At 42.4% G+C, this 27,500-nt stretch overlaps 1 protein-coding gene across 2 annotated transcripts in view; it reads left to right on the forward strand.

Annotated features, from left to right (window-relative positions):
• The window catches only part of LOC124006597 (relaxin receptor 2-like), a 199,244-nt gene extending 175,568 nt beyond the window's left edge, over nt 1-23,676 (forward strand). For both annotated transcript variants that reach the window (XM_046316636.1, XM_046316637.1), the window contains exons 20-22: nt 1,796-1,927; nt 3,640-3,737; nt 22,032-23,676. In XM_046316636.1, the coding sequence (XP_046172592.1) occupies nt 1,796-1,927; nt 3,640-3,737; nt 22,032-22,181 (380 nt within the window). In that variant the 3' untranslated portion in view covers nt 22,182-23,676. The remainder of the gene's footprint in view (nt 1-1,795; nt 1,928-3,639; nt 3,738-22,031) is intronic.
• The last annotated feature ends 3,824 nt before the right edge of the window (nt 23,677-27,500 follow it).

Here is a 27,500-nt window from a genome sequence, read left to right on the forward strand (position 1 = left end):
AATGTGTTTTTAGACATTTTTGCACATTTATTAAAAATGAAATACAGAAATATCTCATGTATATAAGTATTCACACCCCTGAGAATGTTAGAATCACCTTTGACAGCGATTACAGCTGTGAGTCTTTCTGGGTCTCTAAGAGCGTTGCACACCTGGATTATACAATATTTGCACTTTATTATACAAAAAATATTCAAGCTCAATCAAGTTGGTTGTTGCCCATTGCTAGACAGAAAATTTCCAAGTCTTGCCATAGATTTTCAAGCCGATTGAAGTCAAAACTGTGACTAGGCCACTCAGGAACATTCATTTTTGGACACTTTTACATTTTTTAAATACACGTCCAAACACAAGCAAACATCAATGACATCAATGACGTCACCCTGCCTTGACCCATCAGCTCACACCCCCTTCTCCAGCGCCCGCATCACACTCCGCCACATGACCTCAAACTGCATCAGTTTGTGTCTCTCCCTTGCCTACGGATTTTCAACATTTAGAAGAATCAATGTGTACACTCAGTGTGGAACGACTCATAGTAATGGCCGGAACGGAACATATGGAATGGCAACAAACACCCTGAAACTGTGTGTTTGATCTATTTGATTCCATTCCACTGATTCCGCTCCAGTCATTACTAAATGCCGAATCTCCCCAATTAAGGTGCCACCAACCTCTGACTCATGCTGTTTACGCCAAATCCTGACTCAGTCATCAGTATGACGCAACAGAAACCAGAATTCGTCAGACCAGGTGATGTTTTTCTACTGGAGCCACTTCTTGTTTTAGCTGATAGGAGTGGAGCCCGGCGTGGTTGTCTGCTGCAATAGCCCATCCGCGACAAGGACCAACGAGTGGAGCCCGGCGAGGTCGTCTGCCCATCCGCGACAAGGACCAACGAGTGGAGCCCGGCGAGGTCGTCTGCCCATCCGCGACAAGGACCAACGAGTGGAGCCCGGCGTGGTCGTCTGCCCATCCGCGACAAGGACCAACGAGTGGAGCCCGGCGTGGTCGTCTGCCCATCCGCGACAAGGACCAACGAGTGGAGCGAACCAAGATTCTGCACCACTTTTGTACTGCTCCGTTATCTGCCTGTTTGTGGCCTGCCTGTTCTTACCGATTCTTGCCATTCTCCTTCCACCTCTCATCAACTAGCAGTATTCGTCCCCAGGACTTCCGCTGACTGGATGTGTTTTGTTTGTAGCACCATTCTCGGTAAACCCTTGACACTGTCGTGCGTGAAAATCCCAGGAGGATGGCCGTTTCTGAGATACTGGACCTGGCACCGAAAATCATACCACGCTCAAAGTCTCTTAGGTCACTCGTTTTGCCCATTCTGATGTTCAATAAAACAGTAACTGAATGCCTCAATGCCTGTGTGCCTGCTTTATCTAGCAAGCCACGGCCACGTGACTCAATGTGTAGGAACGAACCTTGTGTTTTAGGTTATTGTCCTGCTGAAAGGTGAATTTGTCCCCCAGTTAGCTAACAGGCTGTTCTGTTACAGACCTGAGGAGCAGGCTACACAGAGACCTGACTGTAGCTAACAGACTGTTCTGTTACAGACCTGAGGAGCAGGCTACACAGAGACCTAGCTGTGGCTAACAGGCTGTTCTGTTACAGACCTGAAGAGCATGCTACACAGAGACGTTGCTATAGCTAACAGGCTGTTCTGTTACAGACCTGAGGAGCAGGCTACACAGAGACGTTGCTATAGCTAACTGGCTGTTCTGTTACAGACCTGAGGAGCAGGCTACACAGACGTTGCTGTAGCTAACATGTTGTTCTGTTACAGACCTGAGGAGCAGGCTACACAGAGATGTGGCTGTAGCTAACAGGTTCTTCTTCATCGTCTTCTCTGACGCCCTCTGCTGGATCCCCATCTTCCTGGTCAAGATACTGTCCCTGCTGCAGGTCGAGATACCAGGTAAATACTGTCCCTGCTGCAGGTCGAGATACCAGGTAAATACTGTCCCTATTGCAGGTTGAGATACCAGGTAAATACTGTCCCTGCTGCAGGTCGAGATACCAGGTAAATACTGTCCCTGCTGCAGGTCGAGATACCAGGTAAATACTGTCCCTGCTGCAGGTCGAGATACCAGGTAAATACTGTCCCTGCTGCAGGTCGAGGTAAATACTGTCCCTGCTGCAGGTAAATACTGTCCCTGCTGCAGGTCGAGATACCAGGTAAATACTGTCCCTGTTGCAGGTCGAGATACCAGGTAAATACTGTCCCTGTTGCAGGTCGAGATACCAGGTAAATACTGTCCCTGCTGCAGGTCGAGATACCAGGTAAATACTGTCCCTGTTTCAGGTCGAGATACCAGGTAATCATTGTTGGGGAAGCTACTCTGAAAATATAGTTTGCCAAGCTATCAATTAATTTACACAGAAGTTATGCTACACTAAAACTACCCCTATGAAAAATATAGTTTACGTAACTAAAGTTCCTTTGAAAAAGTAGTTCACTACATTCAAATGAATTAGTGAAAAATGATTGTATGTAAATCTGAAATGTCCTAGACTATAAATTGTAACAACCGATCACTTTGGGGTTATATGTTAAAAGCCTATTAGCATCAGGCTTGATGACCCCAGTAAAAATCTCACAATTTTATTTTCAGGACAACAAGTAGAACACAAAACACGCTGAAATAATCAATTGCATTTATGAGCTTTATTGACCAATGTCAATCAAATTTTTAACAAAAAATGTATTTAAAGAATGTTGTAAGTACATAAATTGTTTGCTCAGTAGGAAATTAATATCCAACTAGTCAGTGACAACTGTGTGGAGGTTGGAGTTTTTGACTGTGACTATGTGAGTTTATTAATGATTATTAATGATATAGTATGTCCTGGAATTTCCTATGAAAATAATTCCTTACCTTCGAACGACTCTTGTGTGAGCGTCATGACCGGGTCATAATAGTTTGTAGCGCAAATCATTCAGATGTTACAGACATGTTTCTGAGAAGACCCACACCAGTGCCCCTTTGGGATACACAGTAGTGTGTAGTTCCAGTAGTTAGCTGCACCGCAACATGGTAAAACAGTAGTGTGTAGTTCCAGTAGTTAGCTACACTGCTACATGGTAAAACAGTAGTGTGTATACATGGTAAAACAGTAATGTATAGTTCCAGTAGTTAGCTACACCGCTACATGGTAAAACAGTAGTGTGTAGTTCCAGTAGTTAGCTACACTGCTACATGGTAAAACAGTAGTGTGTATACATGGTAAAACAGTAATGTATAGTTCCAGTAGTTAGCTACACCGCTACATGGTAAAACAGTAGTGTGTAGTTCCAGTAGTTAGCTACACTGCTACATGGTAAAACAGTAGTGTGTAGTTCCAGTAGTTAGCTACACTGCTACATGGTAAAACAGTAGTGTGTAGTTCCAGTAGTTAGCTACACTGCTACATGGTAAAACAGTAGTGTATAGTAAAAAATTTAAAAAGCAATTAACTAGTGGAAACACTACCTAGATTTGAATTGAGTTCAACTACCACCAAGCTAACGCAAAACGAAGTTAAATTACTAGTTGACCTACATGAAGTTCACTACTCCCCAACACTGCAGTTAATACACAAGGACGCACACGCACACACCTCTAACTCCCTCTCTCTCTCCCCCTCCAGGTACCATCTCATCCTGGGTGGTGATCTTTATATTACCCATCAACAGTGCCCTGAACCCTATCCTCTACACCCTGACTACCAGCTTCTTCAGAGAACAGGTAGTGGATGCATCCCAAATGGCACCCTATTTCCTGTATAGTGCACTACTTTTGATCAGGACCCATGGGGCTTTAGGCACCCTATTTCCTGTATAGTGCACTACTTTTGATCAGGTCCCATGGGGCTTTGGTCAAAGTAGTGCACTAAAAAGGAATAGGAAGCCATTTGGGACGTAGCCTCCAGTATTTTCTTTCAATTTACCTTCTACCACTGGTAAATATAATTTTAAAAATATATGTATATATTTATATAAATATAAATATATATATATACAGTGCCTTGCGAAAGTATTCGGCCCCCTTGAACTTTGCGACCTTTTGCCACATTTCAGGCTTCAAACATAAAGATATGAAACTGTATTTTTTTGTGAAGAATCAACAACAAGTGGGACTCAATCATGAAGTGGAACGACATTTATTGGATATTTCAAACTTTTTTAACAAATCAAAAACTGAAAAAATGGGCAGTGAAACAATTACTGCTTCGCATACAAGCCAGTGAATTAAATGCGTTACAGCTGGATGAGTCAACAGACGTGACGGGCCTGGCACATTTCCTGGTATTTGTCTGTTACGTTTATGGGGGGTCAATTAAGGAAGACATCCTCTTCTGCAAACCACTGGAAACCAGGACAACATGAGGGGATATTTTTAAAGTACTGGACAGCTTTGTGTTCTGTGAAAATTTAATTGAATAATCAGAAGCCACCGCCAGATTTCTGGATAGAGCTGCGCTCAGAGTATCCTGCCTTGGCAAATCACCCTGATAAGACACTGATGCCCTTTGCAACCACATACCTATGTGAGAGTGGATTCTCGGCCCTCACTAGCATGAAACCTAAATACAGGCACAGACTGTGTGTGGAAATGTATTTAATACTGGGACTTTCTCCGATACAACCCAATATTGCAGAGTTATGTGCATCCTTTCAAGCACTCCCTTCTCATTAACCTGTGGTGAATTATTCACCATTTTTGATGAACAAATAAGGTTTCATATGTAAGATGGCTAAATAAAGAGCAAAATGAATGATTATTATAATATTATTATTTGTGCCCTGGTCCTATAAAACCTCTTTGTCACTTCCCACGAGCCGGGTTGTGACAAACTCACACTCATTCTTATGTTTAAGAAATGCATCGTATAGTGTGTGTGTGTGTGTGTGTGTGTGTGTGTGTGTGTGTGTGTGTGTGTGTGTGTGTGTGTGTGTGTGTGTGTGTGTGTGTGTGTGTGTGTGTGTGTGTGTGTGTGTGTGTGTGTGTGTGTGTGTGTGTGTGTGTGTGTGTGTGTGTGTGTGTGTGTGTGTGTGTGGCAGGCTTACAATGATGGCAAAAAAACAACATTTAAGAGTGCACTGACCCTGGTGCTAGAGGGGGTATGCAGCTGGAGGCGGAATGGTAACAGGACTATAAAAAGTTTGGGAAGCACTGCTCTACACGCAATACCCCATAACGACTAAGCAAAAACAGGTTTTTAGGAATTGAAAACACGGACATGTCACATTTACATAAGTATTCAGACCTTTTACTCAGTACTTTGTTGAAGCGCCTTTGGCAGCGATTACAGCCTAGAGTCTTGTCTGGTATGACGCTACAAGCTTGGCACAGCTGTATTTGGGGAGTTTCTCTCGTTCTACTCTGCAGAACCTCAAGCTCTGTAAGGTTGAATGGGGAGAGTCGCTCCAGAGATGTTCAATCGGGTTCAAGTCCGGGCTCTGGATGGGTCACTCAAGGACATTCAGAGACTTGTCCCGAAGCCACGCCTGCGTTGTCTTGGCTGTGTGCTTATGGTCGTTGTCCTACTGGAAGGAAAACCTTCTCCCCGGTCTGAGGTCCTGAGTGCTCTGGAGCAGGTTGTCATCAAGGATCTCAATATACTTTGCTCTGTTCATCTTTCCCTTGATCCTGATTAGTCTCCCAGTCCCTGCCGCTGAAAAACATCCCTACAGCATGATGCTGCCACCACCATGTGTCACCGTAGGGATGGTGCCAGGTTTCATCCAGATGTGATGCTTGGCATTCAAGCCAAAGAGTTCAATCTTGGTTTCATCAGACCAGAGAATCTTGCTTCTCATGGTCTCAGAGTCTTTAGATGCCTTTTGGGAAACTCTAAGTGTTGTTGTGCCTTTTACTGAGGAGTGGCTTCCGTCTGGCCACTCTACCATAAAGGCCTGATTGGTAGAGTGGTGGAGTGCTGCAGAGATGGTTGTCCTTCTGGAATGTTCTCCCATCTCCACAAAGGAACTCTGGAGCTCTAGGAAGAGTCTAGGTGCTTCCAAACATCTTCCATTTAAGAAAGATTTAGGCCACTGTGTTCTTGGGGACCTTCAATGCTGCATAAATGTTTTGGTACCCTTCCCCAGATCTGTGCCTCGACACAATCCTGTCTCGGAGCTCTACAGACAATTCCTTCGACCTCATGGCTTGGTTTTTGCTCTGACATGCACTGTCAACTGTGGGACTTTATATGGACAGGTGTGTGCATTTCCAAATCATGTTCAATCAATTGAGTTTACCACAGGTGGACTCTGATCAAGTTGTAGAAACATGGATGACCAATGGAAACAGGATGCACCTAAGCTCAATTTCAAATCTCATAGCTAAGGGTCTGAATACTTATGTAAATCAGGTATTTCTGTCTTTATTTTTTGTATAAATTTGGAAACATTTCTAGAAACCTGTTTTTGCTTTGTCATTATGGGGTCATTATGGGGTGATTTTGTGTAGATTGATGAGGAACATTTTTTATTTAATACATTTTAGAGTAAGGCTGTAACATAACAAGATGTGGAAAAAGTCAATGGGGGTCTGAATATTTTCCGAATGCACCGTACACTGTATATACTGTATATTTGTATACAGTACCAATCAAAGGTTTGGTCGCACCTACTCATTCCTGTGTTTTTTCTTTATTTGTATTATTTTCTACATTGTATAATAATAGTGAAGGCATCAAAACTATGAAATAACACATATGGAACCATGAAGTAACCTAAAAAGTGTTAAACAAATCTAAATATTTTAGATTTTAGATTCTTCAAAGTAGCCACCCCCTGCTTTGATGACAGCTTTGCACACTCTTGGCCAGCCTCATGAGTTTGTCACCTGGAATGCATTTCAATTAACAGGTGTGCCTTGTTAAAAGTTCATTTGTGGAAATTATTTCCTTCTAAATGCATTTGAGACAATCAGTTGTGTTGTGACAAGGTAGGGGTGGTATACAGTCCTATTTTGTAAAAGACCAAGTCAATATTATGGCAGGTATTTTGTAAAAGACCAAGTCAATATTATGGCAGGAACAGCTCAAATAAGCAAAGAGAAATGACAGTCCATTATTATAAGATATGACGGTCAGTCAATCCGGAAAATGTCAAGTTCTTTTAAAGTTTCTTCAAGTGCAGTCGCAAAAACCATCAAGCGCTATGATAACTGGCTCTCATGAGGACCCCCACAGGAAAGGAAGACTCAGTTACCTCTGCTGCAGAGGATAAGTTCATTAGAGTTAACTGCACCTCAGATTGCAGCCCAAATAAATGCTTCAGAGAGTTCAAGTAACAGACACATCTCAACATCAACTGTTCAGAGGAGACTGCATGAATCAGGCCTTCATGGTACAATTGCTGCAAAGGAGCCACTACTAAAGGAACCAATAATAAAAGAGACTTGTGCCAAGAAAAAGAAACACAAACAATGTATATATTCCGGTGGAAATCTGTCCTTTGGTCTTGATGAGTACAAATTTGAGATTTTTGGTTCCAACTGCTGTGTCTTTGTGAGATGCAGAGTAGGTGAACGAATGATCTCTGCATATGTGGTTCCCACCGTGAAGCATGGAGGAGGAGGTGTGATGGTGTGTGGGTGCTTTGTTGGTGACACTGTCTGGGATTTACTTAGAATTCAAGGCACACTTAACCAGCATGTCTACCACAGCATTCTGCAGCGATACGCCCTCCCGTCTGGTTTGCGCTTAGTGGGACTGTCATTATTTTTTCAACAGGACATTGACCCAAAACACACATCAAGGCTGTGTAAGGGCAATTTGACCAAGAAGGAGAGTGATAGAGTTTTCCATCAGATGACCTGGCCTCCACAATCACCCAACCTCAACCCAATCGAGATGGTTTGGGATGTCTTGAACCGCAGAGTGAAGGAAAAGCAGCCAACAAGTGCTCGGCATATGTGGGAACTCCTTCAAGACTGTTAGAAAAGCATTCCTCATGAAGCTGGTTGAGAGAAGGCCAACTGTCAATTAGGCAAAGCTGTCATCTAGACAAAGGGTGGGTACTTTGAAGAATCTCAAATATAGAAAATATTTTGATTTGTTTAACACTTTTTTGGTTACTACATGATTCCATATGTGTTATTTCATAGTTCTGATGTCTCCACTATTATTCTACAATGTAGAACATTGTAAAAAAGGGGAAAAAAATACAGAAAAAGCCATGAATGAGTAGGTGTATCCAAACTTTTGACTGGTACTGTATATTTTATAACTATTTGCATTTTGCCATTATTAACAGTTTGTCTTAATCATTTTTTATTTACAATATTGGCTATTTTCATGGCAATGTTCACATGACACAGAACTAACTCAGTGGCCTAATGCGAAACATTAAAATACATTTTCAAAATGGAGTTGCCTTCTCAAAACATAAATACTTTAATCTAAACGAAATGAAAGGTCAAAATTGCCATTACATTATTCAGAAGAACACGACTTACTGAAAAAAGACGAGCACAAACACTTCAGTCTAAGCGGACAAAACAGAAAGTTAACCTGTCTTTTACAAGTCCCAGTCGATCAACTGATTTTCGGTGCAGAATTATGGGTAATTACTCTCCTTTTATGCATTTTTTTTTACCATAACAATTTCATACACAATCAAATCAAGTATTAGTCCTGATTAAAAAGAAAATGGAAAACGAAGTACATTGTGTGCAAGATTCATTCACTGTTATCATCACAATTCAATTCCATGTATTCAATACAGTACATCAGTGGATGAGGGATGACAATGAGGGATGACTATCTTTTCTGGCCTTTTATTGGCCTTCTATTACAGCATATTGGATGACTTTCATTCATATTCCATTCAACCAGCTCAATGTAACATCCATAGGTTTAGGCTACCACATGATACTTACATTTTCCCTATACCCATCATGAGGTTGCTACAACCTAGCATATGAATGAAAGTTTACAATGTACACTACCTTCAGAGGTTTGGGATCACTTAGAAATGTCCTTGTTTTTGAAAGAAACTACTTTTCTGTCCATTAAAATAACATCATATTGATCAGAAATACAGTGTAGACATTGTTACCGATCTAATGTTAAATACTGTTGAAGTAATATGGCTACAGGTAAATCTGCCTCACCTAAAGCCCATTCTGTTGGGCAGCTGCTAGACCACAAAGGGATAACCGTCAGTATCTGGATAATATGTATGAAATGCTTGATAATGTATAGGATATCAACAGAGAAGTATATGTTCTGGGTGATTTAAATAATGACTGGTTTTCATCAAGCTGCCCACTCAGGGAAAAGCATCAAACTGTAACCAGTGTCTGCAACCTGGATCAGGTTGATCATGTATAGGATGCAGTGATCACAATATAAAGCACAGTTCCAAAGGCTGGGCCTAATGTAGTGTATAAGAGGTCCTACAATAAGTTTTGTACTTATTCATATGTTGATGATGTAAAGAATATTTGATGGTCTGTGGTGTGTAATGAGGATCAACCAGACGCTGCTCTTTACACATTTATGAAACTACTTATTTCAGTTACTAATAATAAGACTGTGCCCATTAAGAAAATTACTGTAAAAAAGGATATATCCCCTTGGATTGATGAGGAATTGAAAAATTGTATGGTTGAGAGGGATGAGGTAAAAGGTATGGCAATTAAGTCTGTCAGCCCAGGTGATTTGGCAAACTTACTGCAAATTAAGAAATCAGGTGACTAACCTAAATAAAAAATAATTTATAACATTTCTGAAACAAAGATAACTTATATAAAGAATAATAGTAGAAAACTTTGGGGCACCTTAAATTACATTTTTGGGAAAACAAGCTAACTCGGCTCCGACATTCATTGAATCAGATGGCTCATTCATCACCAAGCCCACTGATATCGCAAACTTTAATGTGTTTTTCATTGACAAGATAGGCAAACTTAGGGATGACATGCCATCAACAAACGCTGATACTGCACAGCCAAGTATATCAGACCAAATTATGAAAGACAGGAATTGTGCTTTTGAATTCCATAAAGTCAGTTTGGAAGAGGTGAAAAAATGATTGTTGTCCATCAACAGTGACAAGCCACCGGGGTCTGACAATCTGGATTGAAAATTACTGAGGATAATAGCAGACTATTTCCACTCCTATTTGCCACATCTTCAATTTAAGCCGACTAGAGAGCGTGTGCCCTCAGGCCCGGAGGGAAGCTGAATTAATTCTCCTACTCAAGAATAATAAAGCCCCCTTTCCTGGCTCAAATAGCCAACCAATCAGCCGGTTACCAACCCTTATTAAACTTCTGGAAAAAATTGTGTTTGACCAGATACAATGCTATTTTACAGTAAACAAATTGACAACAGAATTTCAGCACACTTATAGGGAAGGACACTCAACAAGCACAGCACTGTATGTAAGTCTTATTACATACAGCTGGGAAGAACTATTGAATATAAGAGAATTGTCAAGTTACCAACATTATGACCAGGAATATGACTTTCCCGAAGCGGATCCTCTGTTTGGACCACCACTCAGGACAATTGATCGGATCCCTATAGGCGACCCAAAACAACAGTGTCGCAGATGGGGCAAGCTCCGTAGACAGGCACATTACTCACTGCTCCAGAGTATACTACTCGCCAATGTCCAGTCTCTTGACAGGGTAGATGAAATTCGAGCAAGGGTTGCCTTCCAGAGAGACATCAGAGATTGTAACCTTCTCTGTTTCACGGAAACATGGCTCACTCGGGATGCGTTATCAGAGTCGGTACAGACACCCGGTTTCGTCACACATCGCGCTGACTGAAACAAACACCTCTCTGGTAAGAAGGGCGGGGGTGTATGCCTTATGATTAACAAGTCATGGTGTAATCATAACAACATACAGGAACTCAAGTTCTTTTGTTCACCTGACCTAGAATTCCTTACAATCAAATGTCGACCGCATTATCTACTAAAATAATTCTCTTCAATTATAATCATAGCCGTGTACAGTATATCCCCCCACAAGCAGACACCGCGACGGCCCTGAAAGAACTTTGGACTCTATGTAAACTGAAAACCATATATCCTGAGGCTGCATTTATTGTAACTGGGGATTGTAAGAAAGCTAATCTGAAAACAAGGCTCCCTAAATTTAATCAGCGTATCGAATGTGTGACCTGGGCTGGCAGCATTCTGGATCATTGCTACTTTAACTTCCGCGACGCATACCAAGCCTACCCTCACCCTCCTTTCGGCAAATCTGACCACGACTCCATTTTGTTGCTCCCCGCCTATAGACAGAAACTAAAGCAGGAAATGCCCGTGCTCAGGTCTGTTCAACGCTGGTCCAATCTGATTCCACGCTTCAAGATTGCTTCCATCATGTGGACTGGGATATGTTCCGGATAGCCTCAGACAACAACATTGATGTGTACGCTGATTCGGTGAGAAAGTTTATTAGCAAGTTCATCAGTGATGTTGTATCCACGGTGACTATTAAAACCTTCCCCAACCAGAAACCGTGGATTGATGGCAGCATTCACGCAAAACTGAAAGTGTGATCCACTGCCTTTAATCATGGCAAGGCGACCTGAAACATAACCGAATACAAACAGTGTAGCTATTCCCTCTAAGGCAATCAAACAAGCTAAGCGTCAGTATAGGGGCAAGGTAGAGTCGCAATTCAATGGCTCAGACATGAGACGTATGTGGCAGGGTCCACAGTCAATCACGGATTACAAAAAGAAAACCAGCCCCGTCGTGGACACTGACATCTTGCTCCCAGACAAATTAAACAACTTCTTTGAGGACAATACAGTGCCACTGACACGGCCCGCTACCAAAATCTGTGGGCCCTCCTTCACTGCAGCCAACTTAAGTAAAACATTTAAACATGTTAACCCTTGCAAAGGCTACCGGCCCAGACGGCATCCCTAGCCGTGCCCTCAGAGCATGCGCAGACCAGCTGGCTGGTGTGTTTACGGACATATTCAATCAATCCTTATCCCAATCTGCTGTTCCCACATGCTTCAAGAGGGCTACCATTGTTCCTGTTCCTAAGAAAGCTAAGGTAACTGAGCTAAACAACTATCGCTCGATGCACTCACTTCCGTCATCATGAAGTGCTTTGAGAGACTCGTCAAGGATCATATCACCTCCACCCTACCTGACACCCTAGACCCACTCCAATTTGCTTACCGCCCCAATAGGTCCACGATGACGCAATCGCCATCACACTGCACACTGACCTAACCCATCTGGACAAGAGGAATACCTATGTTCATCGATCACAGCTCAGCATTTAACACCATAGTGCCCTCCAAACCCGTCATTAAGCCCGAAACCCTGCGTCTCGACCCTGGCCGTGTGCAACTTGGTCCTGGACTTTCTGACGGGCCGCCCCCAGGTGGTGAGGGTAGGAAACAACATCCCCACCCTGCTGATCCTCAACACTGGGGCCCCACAAGGGTGCATTCTCAGCCCTCTCATGTACTCCCTGTTCACCCATGACTGCGTGGCCATGCACGCCTCCAACTCAATCATCAAGTTTGCAGACGACACTACAGTGGTAGGCTTGATTACCAACAACGACGAGACAGCCTACAGGGAGGAGATGAGGGCCCTCGGAGTGTGGTGTCAGGAAAATAACCTCACACTCAACGTCAACAAACATTTTAAAAGGCTAATTGATCATTAGAAACCCTTTTGCAATTATTTTAGCACAGCTGAAAACTGTTGTCCTGATTAAAGAAGCAATAAAACTGGCCTTCTTTAGACTAGTTGAGTATCTGGAGCATCAGCATTTGTGGGTTCTATTACAGGCTCAAAATGGCCAGAAACAGAGAACTTTCTTCTGAAACTTGTCAGTCTATTCTTGTTCTGAGAAATTAAGGTTATTCCGTGCTAGAAATTGCCAAGAAACTAAAGATCTCGTACAACGTGTACTACTTCCTTCTCAAACTGTCCAGAATAGAGAGAGGAGTAGGAGGCCCTGGTTCACAACTGAGCAAGAGAACAAGTGCATTACAGTGTCTAGTTTGAGAAACAGATGCCTCACAAGTCCTCAACTGGCAGCTTCATTAAATAGTACCCGCAAAACACCAGTCTCAACGTCGACAGTGAAGAGGCGACCCCGGGATGCTGGCCTTCTAGGTAGAGTTGCAAAGAAAAAGCCATATCTCTTTCCTAGTCTGTGTTCTTTTGCCCATCTTAATCTTTTATTTTTCTTGGCCAGTCTGTGATGGTTGCTAATAATGGGCCTCTGTACGCCTATGTAGATATTCCATTAAAAAATCAGCCGTTTCCAGCTACAATAGTCAGTTACAACATTAACAATGTCTACACTGTATTTCTGATCAATTTGATGTTATTTTAATGGACAGAAAATGTGCTTTTTTTTCAAAAACAAGGACATTTCTAAGTGACCCCAAACTTTTGAATGGTAGTGTAGGTGCACAGGTTGAGAGAATGTGGAGTAATCAAGGTGACAGACAGTGACACATTCGGGGGCGGCAGGGTAGCCTAGTAGCCTAGTGGTTAGAGCATTGGACTAGTAACCGAAAGGTTGCAAGTTCAGATCCCCGAGCTGACAAGGTACAAAATCTGTCGTTCTGCCCCTGAACAGGCAGTTAACCCACTGTTCCTAGGCCGTCATTGAAAATAAGAATTTGTTCTTAACTGACTTGCCTAGTTAAATAAAGGTTAAAAAAAATAATACTACCTTGCACACTCTTGCCTACATCTAGCTAATCTAGGGTGTAATCATTAGTCCAGCAGTTGCAAATGAGAGTTTTATTGGATAAGTTCAGGTATGTTTATCCCCATTTTGTTCTGTTTTCTTTCTCCCTCGCCTCTCATTTTGTAAGAACTGAATTTGTTCAAAACTGTTCAACTATTGTCTGTCTCTCTCTTTGAGTCAACTACTCAACAAGTTGCTCACTAGCTGCAGCTTATGCTTTTAGTACTAGATTCATTATCTGATCCTTTGATTGGGTGGACAACATGTCAGTTGTTTTATTTAACCTTTATATAACTAGGCAAGTCAGTTAAGAACAAATTCTTATTTACAACGACGGCCTAGGAAAAGGCAAAAGGCCTCCTGCGGGGGGGCAAAACACACATCCTGACAAGAGAGACAACACTACATAAAGAGAGACCTAAAGACAACAGCATTGCAAGGCAGCAACACATGACAACACAACATGGCAACACTACATAAAGAGAGACCTAAAGACAACAGCATTGCATGGCAGCAACACATGACAACACAGCATGGCAGCAACACAACATGGCAGCAACACAACATGGCAGCAACACATGACAACACAGCATGGCAGCAACACAACATGGCAGCAACACAACATGGCAGCAACACATGACAACACAGCATGGCAGCAACACAACATGGCAGCAACACATGACAACACAGCATGGCAGCAACACAACATGGCAGCAACACAACATGGCAGCAACACATGACAACACAGCATGGCAGCAACACAACATGGCAGCAACACATGACAACACAACATGGCAGCAACACAACATGGCAGCAGCACAACATGGCAGCAGCACAAAACATGGTACAAACATTATTGGACACAGACAACAGCACAAAGGGCAAGAAGGTAGAGACAACAATACATCACACAAAGCAGCCACAACTGTCAGTAAGAGTGTCCACGACTAAGTCTTTGAATGGAGAGCAAGAGCTCTGAAGTTGTCATAATTACTGTGTAAGTAAATGGACGGGGGTGAGATCCAGGGCCCAAAATTAACATCCACCATCTGCTAAATGAGCATAGATTTTGGCATAAGATGTTTATTTCACCAGCCATGTTGGCGGGTGGTCAGGGCTCCACCGTGTGAGCATTTCACTCGCATTTATGAATAAGTATGATCACATTTATAGTCAAATAAATACCGCAGTGACTGTTTTCAAAGTATTTCTGCATCACTGCCTGGCTGGGGGCTGTGCGAACATAAGAGCTGAGTGAAAGATTCATTTTTAGATGCGTTTGCAAACATTGATAAAAGTTGGTCTAATTTACTTGAAACAAAAGTCTACTGAGACGTTGGCCTTCAGTTTCTTAGCTATTTACATTGTTTTGCTCACAAAGCTAGGTTGTTTTTTCTATTTTTGAGTTTCAACTGCTAGAGAAGAGAAGACAACACTTCCACTAGTCAGACTCAACCCTACAGGCAGAAACATAACTCAAGTTGCGTTACCACGGTAACCTCCCGCCCGTAAAGGGCCGGGAGAAACTTTCATCTGTGCTATTTTGGTTAAGACTCAGGTCACAAATGTTTTTATTAAACAATATACCACATTACTTCTCACTAGTAATACATGTGTTGTTTTAGAAACATTACAAATCATGCTCATCCGTTTTTGTTTAGTGTCATTTTAGATTAAAAATATATATATTTTGGCTGGTAAGAAATCTGAGTGGTTGGTGGATTTTTAAATCGGAAACTAGCTGTCCTCTGGCTACACCATGGTGCTACCCTACAGAGTGCTGTTGAGTCTACTATAGACCATTTTTTAATCAATTATTTGGTGACTTGAATATATTTAGTATAGTTTTATCTAAAAATTATCACTTTAATGTTTCACTATGAAATTCCGGAGTTCTAAATTGAGCAGCTGCTGAAAAATGAGCTCCTGTATATATTGAGATTTAAATGGTTTTTTAGAGTGAAGTACATCAAAAAAATCAAGAGAAAACTGCAAGACTCAATAGAAGACAAAACAAGGAACAAACCAAAAAGACAGGCTTTTGAAAAATTAACTATTTTTCATAAAATTGTACAGTTATCTTAGCTAGCTGAATTGCTAGCAGAATTGTTTACTTGTTGCTAAGCAGTTGCTAGGGACTCTCCTGGAAGAAGCTAGCTAGCTTACAAAGAATAACAACAAAAAATATCTAGTTAACAGAAGAAAGGAAGACAAAATAAGGACAAAAGAAGGACAGAAGAAAAAGGAAAAGAAAGAGGACAACATAGTGAAACAGTCAGCACTTCTATTGCAACTTGTATTTCGTCGTCCTAACGTAGTCTACACTGCTATCTGCCCAGCAGCTAGCCAGCTAGCATACGTCCACCGTCTACCGAATAGCAGCACTGTAAAAACTATTACACTCAACTGAACGACTTGATTAGTGTAGTGTTAGCTAGCTACATAGTTGTCTTTGCTGTCTTCGTATCCAAGATAATTGTGTAGTTTAGAGCGTGTAGTCTTAGAGTGATTATCTTAATTTACTGAGGTTAGCTAGCCAGCTATTTGTCGTCCTTAACGTAGGAGACACTGCTAGCTAGCCAACAGCTAGCCAACGTCTACTGAATAGAACTTCCGCACTCAACAACCCGGTCGCATTCCGCTTCGCTCCACAGGTAGTATCACATTTTTCATTTCATTTCATTACAGCACAACGGTTTGATTTGTTTGATCGTAGCTAGCTACATAGCTAGCTACATAGCCGTCTGTGTATCAAAGATAATTGTTGTCGTTCTTTTAACGCAACGTAACGTAATCAACACTGCTAGCTAGCCAGCTAGCCCCCGAATAGCAGCACTGTAGAAATTATTACACTCAACGGAACAACTTGATTAGTGTAGTGTCAACAACGCAGCCACTGCCAGCTAGCCTACAAAGTCAACAACGCAGCCACTGCCAGCTAGCCTACTTCAGCAGTACTGTATCATTTTAATCATTTTAGTCAATAAGATTCTTGCTACGTAAGCTTAACTTTCTGAACATTTGAGACGTGTAGTCCACTTGTCATTCCAATCTCCTTGCATTAGCGTAGCCTCTTCTGTAGCCTGTCAACTATGTGTCTGTCTATCCCTGTTCTCTCCTCTCTGCACAGACCATACAAACGCTCCACACCGCGTGGCCGCTGCCACCCTAATCTGGTGATCCCAGCGCGCACGACCCACGTGGAGTTCCAGGTCTCCGGTAGCCTCTGGAACTGCCGATCTGCAGCCAACAAGGCAGAGTTCATCTCAGCCTATGCCTCCCTCCAGTCCCTCGACTTCTTGGCACTGACAGAAACATGGATCACCACAGATAACACTGCTACTCCTACTGCTCTCTCTTCGTCCGCCCACGTGTTCTCGCACACCCCGAGAGCTTCTGGTCAGCGGGGTGGTGGCATCGGGATCCTTATCTCTCCCAAGTGGTCATTCTCTCTTTCTCCCCTTACCCATCTGTCTATCGCCTCCTTTGAATTTCATGCTGTCACAGTTACCAGCCCTTTCAAGCTTAACATCCTTATCATTTATCGCCCTCCAGGTCCCCTCGGAGAGTTCATCAATGAGCTTGATGCCTTGATAAGCTCCTTTCCTGAGGATGGCTCACCTCTCACAGTTCTGGGCGACTTTAACCTCCCCACGTCTACCTTTGACTCATTCCTCTCTGCCTCCTTCTTTCCACTCCTCTCCTCTTTTGACCTCACCCTCTCACCTTCCCCCTACTCACAAGGCAGGCAATACGCTCGACCTCATCTTTACTAGATGCTGTTTTTCCACTAACCTCATTGCAACTCCCCTCCAAGTCTCCGACCACTACCTTGTATCCTTTTCCCTCTCGCTCTCATCCAACACTTCCCACACTGCCCCTACTCGGATGGTATCGCGCCGTCCCAACCTTCGCTCTCTCTCCCCCGCTACTCTCTCCTCTTCCATCCTATCATCTCTTCCCTCTGCTCAAACCTTCTCCAACCTATCTCCTGATTCTGCCTCCTCAACCCTCCTCTCTTCCCTTTCTGCATCCTTTGACTCTCTATGTCCCCTATCTTCCAGGCCGGCTCGGTCCTCCCCTCCCGCTCCGTGGCTTGACGACTCATTGCGAGCTCACAGAACAGGGCTCCGGGCAGCCGAGCGGAAATGGAGGAAAACTCGCCTCCCTGCGGACCTGGCATCCTTTCACTCCCTCCTCTCTACATTTTCCTCCTCTGTCTCTGCTGCTAAAGCCACTTTCTACCACTCTAAATTCCAAGCATCTGCCTCTAACCCTAGGAAGCTCTTTGCCACCTTCTCCTCCCTCCTGAATCCTCCTCCCCCCTCCTCCCTCTCTGCAGATGACTTCGTCAACCATTTTGAAAAGAAGGTCGACGACATCCGATCCTCGTTTGCTAAGTCAAACGACACCGCTGGTTCTGCTCACAGTGCCCTACCCTGTGCTCTGACCTCTTTCTCCCCTCTCTCTCCAGATGAAATCTCGCGTCTTGTGACGGCCGGCCGCCCAACAACCTGCCCGCTTGACCCTATCCCCTCCTCTCTTCTCCAGACCATTTCCGGAGACCTTCTCCCTTACCTCACCTCGCTCATCAACTTATCCCTGACCGCTGGCTACGTCCCTTCCGTCTTCAAGAGAGCGAGAGTTGCACCCCTTCTGAAAAAACCTACACTCGATCCCTCCGATGTCAACAACTACAGACCAGTATCCCTTCTTTCTTTTCTCTCCAAAACTCTTGAACGTGCCGTCCTTGGTCAGCTCTCCCGCTATCTCTCTCAGAATGACCTTCTTGATCCAAATCAGTCAGGTTTCAAGACTAGTCATTCAACTGAGACTGCTCTTCTCTGTATCACGGAGGCGCTCCGCACCGCTAAAGCTAACTCTCTCTCCTCTGCTCTCATCCTTCTAGACCTATCGGCTGCCTTCGATACTGTGAACCATCAGATACTCCTCTCCACCCTCTCCGAGTTGGGCATCTCCGGCGTGGCCCACGCTTGGATTGCGTCCTACCTGACAGGTCGCTCCTACCAGGTGGCGTGGCGAGAATCTGTCTCCTCACCATGCGCTCTCACCACTGGTGTCCCCAGGGCTCTGTTCTAGGCCCTCTCCTATTCTCGCTATACACCAAGTCACTTGGCTCTGTCATAACCTCACATGGTCTCTCCTATCATTGCTATGCAGACGACACACAATTAATCTTCTCCTTTCCCCTTCTGATGACCAGGTGGCGAATCGCATCTCTGCATGTCTGGCAGGCATATCAGTGTGGATGACGGATCACCACCTCAAGCTGAACTTCGGCAAGACGGAGCTGCTCTTCCTCCCGGGGAAGGACTGCCCGTTCCATGATCTCACCATCACGGTTGACAACTCCATTGTGTCCTCCTCCCAGAGCGCTAAGAACCTTGGCGTGATCCTGGACAACACCCTGTCGTTCTCAACTAACATCAAGGCGGTGGCCCGTTCCTGTAGGTTCATGCTCTACAACATCCGCAGAGTACGACCCTGCCTCACACAGGAAGCGGCACAGGTCCTAATCCAGGCACTTGTCATCTCCCGTCTGGATTACTGCAACTCGCTGTTGGCTGGGCTCCCTGCCTGTGCCATTAAACCCCTACAACTCATCCAGAACGCCGCAGCCCGTCTGGTGTTCAACCTTCCCAAGTTCTCTCACGTCACCCCGCTCCTCCGCTCTCTCCACTGGCTTCCAGTTGAAGCTCGCATCCGCTACAAGACCATGGTGCTTGCCTACGGAGCTGTGAGGGAACGGCACCTCAGTACCTCCAGGCTCTGATCAGGCCCTACACCCAAATAAGGGCACTGCGTTCATCCACCTCTGGCCTGCTCGCCTCCCTACCACTGAGGAAGTACAGTTCCCGCTCAGCCCAGTCAAAACTGTTCGCTGCTCTGGCTCCCCAATGGTGGAACAAACTCCCTCACGACGCCAGGACAGCGGAGTCAATCACCACCTTCCGGAGACACCTGAAACCCCACCTCTTTAAGGAATACCTAGGATAGGATAAAGTAATCCTTCTCACCCCCCCCCTTAAAATATGTAGATGCACTATTGTAAAGTGGCTGTTCCACTGGATGTCATAAGGTGAATGCACCAATTTGTAAGTCGCTCTGGATAAGAGCGTCTGCTAAATGACTTAAATGTAATGTAAATGTAAATTCACTGAGGAGAATGGTCCACCCCTTCCTTCCGCCTCCACTGCAAAACATAGGCTGGTCTGCTCTGTAAGTTTGTAGAGTTCCCATTGGCAAGCACAAACACAATCTCCAATAGAAATAAGGAATAGTGAGTACGGTGGAGGAACCCAAATGAATGTAATCCCCATCAAAGCAAAGCTCTGTAACGGAAGGTCACAATGTTGGAGATGACAACTTGTCTTAGAAGAACTTAAACTCAACTTCATTCTCTGCATCTCTGCATGTCCCCGATGTTGTAAAGAATCATAGAAATTGCCTAGATCTTTCCCTATATTCTACCTGGTGTACTCCTGACTCAGGTCCATGTGCAGTAGTATTTCCTGATTGCTGGAAGCAGGGAAAATATTGCAACTTTTTCCTTCTGTTAAAAAACAATGTTTTGATATTTAGTTAACGAAACACTTCAAAGTTATTTTTTTAAATTAATTGATGACAATTTAAAAGTATTTAAAGTTCTTAAGATATGAAATCTAGGTACAAAACAAGAAAATTATCAGACAATCTGCAAATGTATTTGAGCATTTTATAATGTTGTTTTTGGTTCTGTTAGGTTCTAGATTTCTGGTACAAACTCGAGGCGGACACCAAACAAAAAAAGCTCAAACTAGATTTATCACACCTGACCGAATGCTTCAACGGAGAACATACATGCAGGACAGTGTCCATTTATATTATTATATTTGTATTTAACCTTTATTTAAGTAGGCAAGTCAGTTAAGAACTTATTCTTATTTACAATGATGGCCTACCGGGAAACAGTGGGAGAACATACATGCAGGACAGTGTCCATTTATATTATTATATTTTTATTTAACCTTTATTTAAGTAGGCAAGTCAGTTAAGAACTTATTCTTATTTACAATGATGGCCTACCGGGAAACAGTGGGAGAACATACATGCAGGACAGTGTCCATTTATATTATTATATTTTTATTTAACCTTTATTTAAGTAGGCAAGTCAGTTAAGAACTTATTCTTATTTACAATGATGGCCTACCGGGAAACAGTGGGAGAACATACATGCAGGACAGTGTCCATTTATATTATTATATTTTTATTTAACCTTTATTTAAGTAGGCAAGTCAGTTAAGAACTTATTCTTATTTACAATGATGGCCTACCGGGAAACAGTGGGTTGTTCAGGGGCAGAACGACAGATTTTTACCTCGACCTTTCGGTTACTGGCCCAACGCTCTATCCACTTGTCATAACAAGGAGACCAAGGCGCAGCGTGATAAGAATAACATTTTATTTTATTCAAACGAAGAAAACACTCAACAAACTAACAAAAATGACCGTGAAGCTATAAGACACGAGTGCTGACAGGCACAACTACACAGAGACAATAACCAACAAAACCAAAATGGAAAATGGCAAACTAAAGAGGATCCCCAATCAGAGACAACGATAAACAGCTGCCTCTGATTGGGAACCAATTCAGGCCACCATAGACCTACATATACCTAGACATACAAAAAAACATAGAATTACAAAAACCCTAGACAGGACAAAAACACACATACCCACCCTCGTCACACCCTGACCTGACCAAAATAATACAGAAAACATAGATAACTGAGGTCAGGGCGTGACACCACTAGGCTACCTGCCGCCTTATACCCTGAGCTCTCACCCCCTCCAGTCCACTAAGATGTGTTTCAGTACTTTTCCATCACCCAGTATTTCTCAGTGCTTCTCCGAGCATATCGCAGGTCTTCTCATCAGTCAGAAGAGGCTTTGAGTTATAGGGAGTACGCATTGCTACAATCTGCTGCAGTCCACTACATAATTACACTTCTCATACACAAAGAGCTTAAAACTTAACACTTCTTTCAATCTCTAAGGCCATCTCTAAAAACCATCTATTCATACTAGGAGTATAGAATTGTATCTAAAAAAAAGTAAAGATGTTAAACAGTAATGTACAATCTATCAGCCCTAACCCATAACATGATTATTACTACTGAGATGCAAATTATACAGACAGTACGTTTAACCACAGAAAAGAACTGCAACCAGTTAAGTCATTGAGAACACGTTCTCTTTTACAATAACGACCTGAGAATTTATATGAAATGATTGATTTCTTTCTTCTGTCATCGGTTTAACAATGAACAGGTGGAGGTGCTGCTGTGTCGCTGGCAGAGACGGTCGACCATGAAGAAGAACAGGAAGAGCCTGACCTCCTCTATCATACATGGAGGCCTCACGGAATACATCCTATCACCCCCCAGTCTACCTACTGACATGGACCCTCGCTATGGGTGAGGGAAGGAGGGAGAGACATACTACCACCCCCCTTCATATCTGTCCAGAATTTCATTGGATCCTGACTGTGGGTAGAAAGGGGGAGAGTGGAGTAAAGAGGAAGGACAGTATTCATTTTACCACCCCCTGAATCCCACTGACTGAGATATGAAGGCATCTCTCCACCTGGGGAAGGAGAGGAGATATTATACCACCCCCTGAATCCCACTGACTGAGATATGAAGGCATCTCTCCACCTGGGGAAGGAGAGGAGATATTATACCACCCCCTGAATCCCACTGACTGAGATATGAAGGCATCTCTCCACCTGGAGAAGGAGAGGGGATATTTGACTGATCTATTGCTCCTCTCTCCACACCTCCCTGCAGCTCCAGCCAGAGGACTAGAGGACAAATGCTTAATTAACCATTCATTTAATACCATTAAGACCAGGGCTGCCCTGGAGAGGGCTGTTTCAGACTATTACTGCTGCAAATGGATTGCTCTTTAGGGACAATATTGATTTGTGCTCAAAGCTCTAAGCTCTTCACTGTACAGTATGGGAGAAATTCACCTCACCCACCTCATCCACTACAGTACTTACTATGTCGCAGGGTTGCAGCCAATCCGAATTGAAGGTAGTCAATTCAGGAAGTGATTTGAATTTGAACTTCAATACATGGAAAAACTTTAGAAATAAACAGCTTTCACTTATAGTTTCTTGAGAAGCAATTTCAAATAGATGGCCCTTTTGGAATGCCTTCAATTCGAATTGACCCCAACCATGCTATGTAGCGCCGATAAATGCTGGGACTGGGAGGATGTAGGACCTGTTTACATATGGACTCCTTATCAACAAACCTCTTTGTTTGTTTGTTTGTTTGCTTGTACATAAACAACTGAATTGTGTGATTGTTTAATAATCTAGCTCCCATTGGTTGTGTGTGTGTCACAAATGGCCCTTTTGTTCCCTGTGTAGTACACTTCTTTTGGCCATGTTGGGACGTGGACTTTCTTCTTTGTGGAGTCTGTTAATCTAACATGATGAGAAGACTCTTACCCGTGGTCACATGTCTGTGTACTGTACATGCCCCACTGGGCACAAACTGGTTGAATCTATGTTGGGGGGGGGGGGTTTTCAACATCATTTGTCGACATATTGTGATGTGGAATCTACGTATAAAAATACATTGAATTTGCAAAAAGTCATCAACTGTTGTTTTGAGGTGGAATTTCAATCACAGGATTATGTCATCATTGTAACACATTTTCAACATAGACAAACCTTGTAAAATATGTTAAATTTCTACCTTTGGAAAAATGTCAGATCTTTAACGTTATATTCACTAGCAGACAGAAAAGCAATGGGTCGGGCAGCACCTCCTACTGGAGAGTTGGTCTATCTACAGCTATCCCTTCGGTCTCCCATCCAGGGTTTTAAACAAGCCCAGCTTTGCATTGATATTTGTTACAAACTATTACCGATAGGGGCGCAACTTTGGTTTTAGAAGTGGGGGGGGGGGGGCATAATTATATATAATTATATATATATATATATATATATATATATTTTTTATTATTTTTTTTTTTTTTATCCAGATAAACACTCCAAACAGCCTACAAACAGGTTCTCCTATGGGAACAGCAGCAGAACCCTTTTGGAACCCTTTTTTCAAATTTAATTTAAAAGTTTCATGAATATATTAGATTCATGTCTCCATCTCAACTAAATAAATCTAAGTTAAATGAATATTACTTAATTTAAAATGTGTTTGATTTAGTCCTATTCTTTAACTTAGATTTTTTGGTTGAGATGGAGGGCATGAATACAAACTGGAATTAAAACCAAACGAATGCCCAGATTCAATCAGATCGAGCGTTAACCATCGTTGGCCGACATCCCCACAGCAGATGTTTTGACGGTGTTGGAGCTGTATCTACAGTATGAGCTGATACATACTGTATGTAAGTGGCTGCTTTGGTGTGTCTCAAACCACTCCCTTCCTTAGAAGTATTAAGTGTAGTCTGTATCAATGTTAGAAATAACTGTCAAGTGTCAAATTGTTGATGTCAAACCAGTGAGCCGTTCGCAGTTTCACTGTACCGGCCCTGTGTACTTAGACTTGCATGGCTTAATCTTTCAGACAAACATATGTTAGGCTCATGCATGTTTAAATGTTCATTTGGAGGAGCGGATTTATAGCCTAGCAGTCGAATTCAAGTTTTTGGAATTTGTAATGAGGCTGTGTTGGATTTGTCGGTTTATAATAATAATAATAATATATAATCGGGTGTGGTTTCATTGCATGCAGTGTCTATGATAAGGCAAGGCAACGAGCCACTTGTGGATTTGACAGCTCTAATGCAGTTCCACCTCCGACACCTCCATACAACAACCACTATGCGGATGTTATTGAATCCATCCCTTAGTAAGTGGCACAGATTAAACTATCCAAGAAGAAGATAATCTCCTTCAAATGTGGATGGATATTTGGTTACGTTTTTAACCAAACAGAATTCAATATGACTTTTGTAATACAGTAAATATACTAAAGTGAAGGTTATTTTACATACTAATGTACACATCCATGGCCATATTTTGAGGTTACTGTAGCTTTAAATGTCTTTATATAATCAAAGCATGCATGTTCAAGATAGCGTACAAAGGTCGCAGGTCGGTGGAGATCTTCACCATTACTGTAATAATCTGTGCAGAATCTCCAACAGCGTTGATCTCTTGCACCATGTACTTTTTAAATGTAATCTCAACTGCAATCTAGTTATTTTGGTTCTGCTTTTAAGATAAAGCAAAGTGAGAACACATTACATTGTTGTATAAATAAACCAAATATCTGTCATTGTATTCCCATTTGAACTTTGTTGTGTTTTTTTTAATGGCCTTTCTATTAAGTTATCTTTACTTTTACTCAAGTAAGGAAAATGTTGTCCTTTTTCCACCACTGGATTTAAGCCAATCACGACCCAGATCATTGTTTCAAAAGATTGAGGGTGGACCTCAAATTGCCCAAAAGAGGGCACCATTACGCCATACAACAACAAGCAACAGGCCTTTATTTCACAACCACTTTTCTTGCCCGCTGATTCGTGATTTCGACTGGCTGAGAAACGTTGCCTGCCTGTCTGTCTAGTTCCGGCTCCCGACACTATGGGACAGCTGGAGATCGAATTTGAATATTGAAACAACGTTGTAAATGTCAGAGAGACAGACGGCAAGGTTTATTCAAATCTCCACTGTTGAAAACTAAAGTTAGTGTAAAAGAAATGTGAGATAATGTCTAGATGGTTTTTATAGTGGAGATCAAGTATATAAATTGCCTGGCTGGGCTGATGAAACAGTGTTTTGCGCTGTCAGATGGAACAAGTAAATAGGCATTTTAACGTAATTGATTTAGCCAGTGGTAACTTGTGGAATAGACACCGTCTGAAATGCGGTTTTAACCAATCAGCATTCAAGATTAGACCCACCCGTTGTATAAATATATTTACACACTATGAAGTTGGAACAATACTGTGAAATTGTAAAATTTATGAAAATGCCATTTTAGTGTAAGAGTTGCTTGAAAAAAAAACACAATTTTTACCTGTTTTGGTGGGATGGAGTTTTGGCCTGCCTGGTGACATCACCGGGTGGGAAATGAGTTAATCGACCAATAAGAGAGTTCCAAACCTCTCTGCCAATAACAGCAAGTTTTCAGTTTCCCCCACAACTCAGACCACTCCCAGACAATCTGAACAACATTTTTTTTGTAGTGAATCTGTTAATCTACACAATGCTGTTTTACGAATCAGGTGACAAATAGCATTTGATTTGATTGTTTTTGATTTGGTCAAACTTTAGTGTATAGAATAGGATGTCCTTTGGCATGTAGGCAAGTGACAGCCTGTCCAAGTGATGCATCATGTGTCTATTTCTATCTTTTAAAATGTACAGATGTAATCTGTGAAAAGGGTTATATACTTGTTATAGGAATAGAAGGAGATGGGAGGAGAGATTTGATTGATTGAATAGCTGATTGACTGATGGATGTTTTGTTTTTGTGGGTTTAAAAGACATGCATTATTACATCAATCAGATGTATATTAACCTGACCTGGATTCACCTGGTCAGTCTATGTCATACAAAAGAGCAGGTGTTCATAATGTTTTGTACACTCAGTAGTGTACAATGACAACCATGTGTACTGTGGGAATATACACTGAGTATACACAATAACCCCTGCTCTTTCCACGACATAGACTGACCAGGTGTAAGCTGGGATCTCTTATCGATGTCACTTGTTGAATCCATTTCAATCAGTGTAGATGAAGGGAAGGAGACAGGTTTAAGAATTGTTAAACCTTGAGACAATTGAGACATGGATTGTGTATGTGTGCAGAGGGTGAATGGGCAAGGCAAAAGATTTAGATGCCTTTAAACGGGGTATGGTAGTAGGTGCCAGGTGCACCAGTTTGTGTCCAGAACTGCAATGCTGCTGGGTTTTTTTTCACACTCAACAGTTTCCCATGTGTGGGGGGGTGCAACTCAATATTAGGTAGGTGTTCTTAATGTGCAACTCAATATTAGGTAGGTGTTCTTAATGTGCAACTCAATATTAGGTAGGTGTTCTTAATGTGCAACTCAATATTAGGTAGGTAGGTGCTCTTAATGTGCAACTCAATATTAAGTAGGTAGGTGCTCTTAATGTGCAACTCAATATTAGGTAGGTGTTCTTAATGTGCAACTCAATATTAGGTAGGTAGGTGTTCTTAATGTGCAACTCAATATTAGGTAGGTGTTCTTAATGTGCAACTCAATATTAGGTAGGTGTTCTTAATGTGCAACTCAATATTAGGTAGGTAGGTGCTCTTAATGTGCAACTCAATATTAGGTAGGTAGGTGTTCTTAATGTGCAACTCAATATTAGGTAGGTGTTCTTAATGTGCAACTCAATATTAGGTAGGTGTTCTTAATGTGCAACTCAATATTAGGTAGGTAGGTGCTCTTAATGTGCAACTCAATATTAGGTAGGTGCTCTTAATGTGCAACTCAATATTAGGTAGGTAGGTGTTCTTAATGTGCAACTCAATATTAGGTAGGTAGGTGTTCTTAATGTGCAACTCAATATTAGGTAGGTAGGTGTTCTTAATGTGCAACTCAATATTAGGTAGGTAGGTGTTCTTAATGTGCAACTCAATATTAGGTAGGTAGGTGTTCTTAATGTGCAACTCAATATTAGGTAGGTAGGTGCTCTTAATGTGCAACTCAATATTAGGTAGGTGCTCTTAATGTGCAACTCAATATTAGGTAGGTAGGTGCTCTTAATGTGCAACTCAATATTA

This window comes from Oncorhynchus gorbuscha, linkage group LG20 (genome assembly GCF_021184085.1).
Source record: "Oncorhynchus gorbuscha isolate QuinsamMale2020 ecotype Even-year linkage group LG20, OgorEven_v1.0, whole genome shotgun sequence".
Classification (NCBI taxonomy): domain Eukaryota; kingdom Metazoa; phylum Chordata; class Actinopteri; order Salmoniformes; family Salmonidae; genus Oncorhynchus; species Oncorhynchus gorbuscha.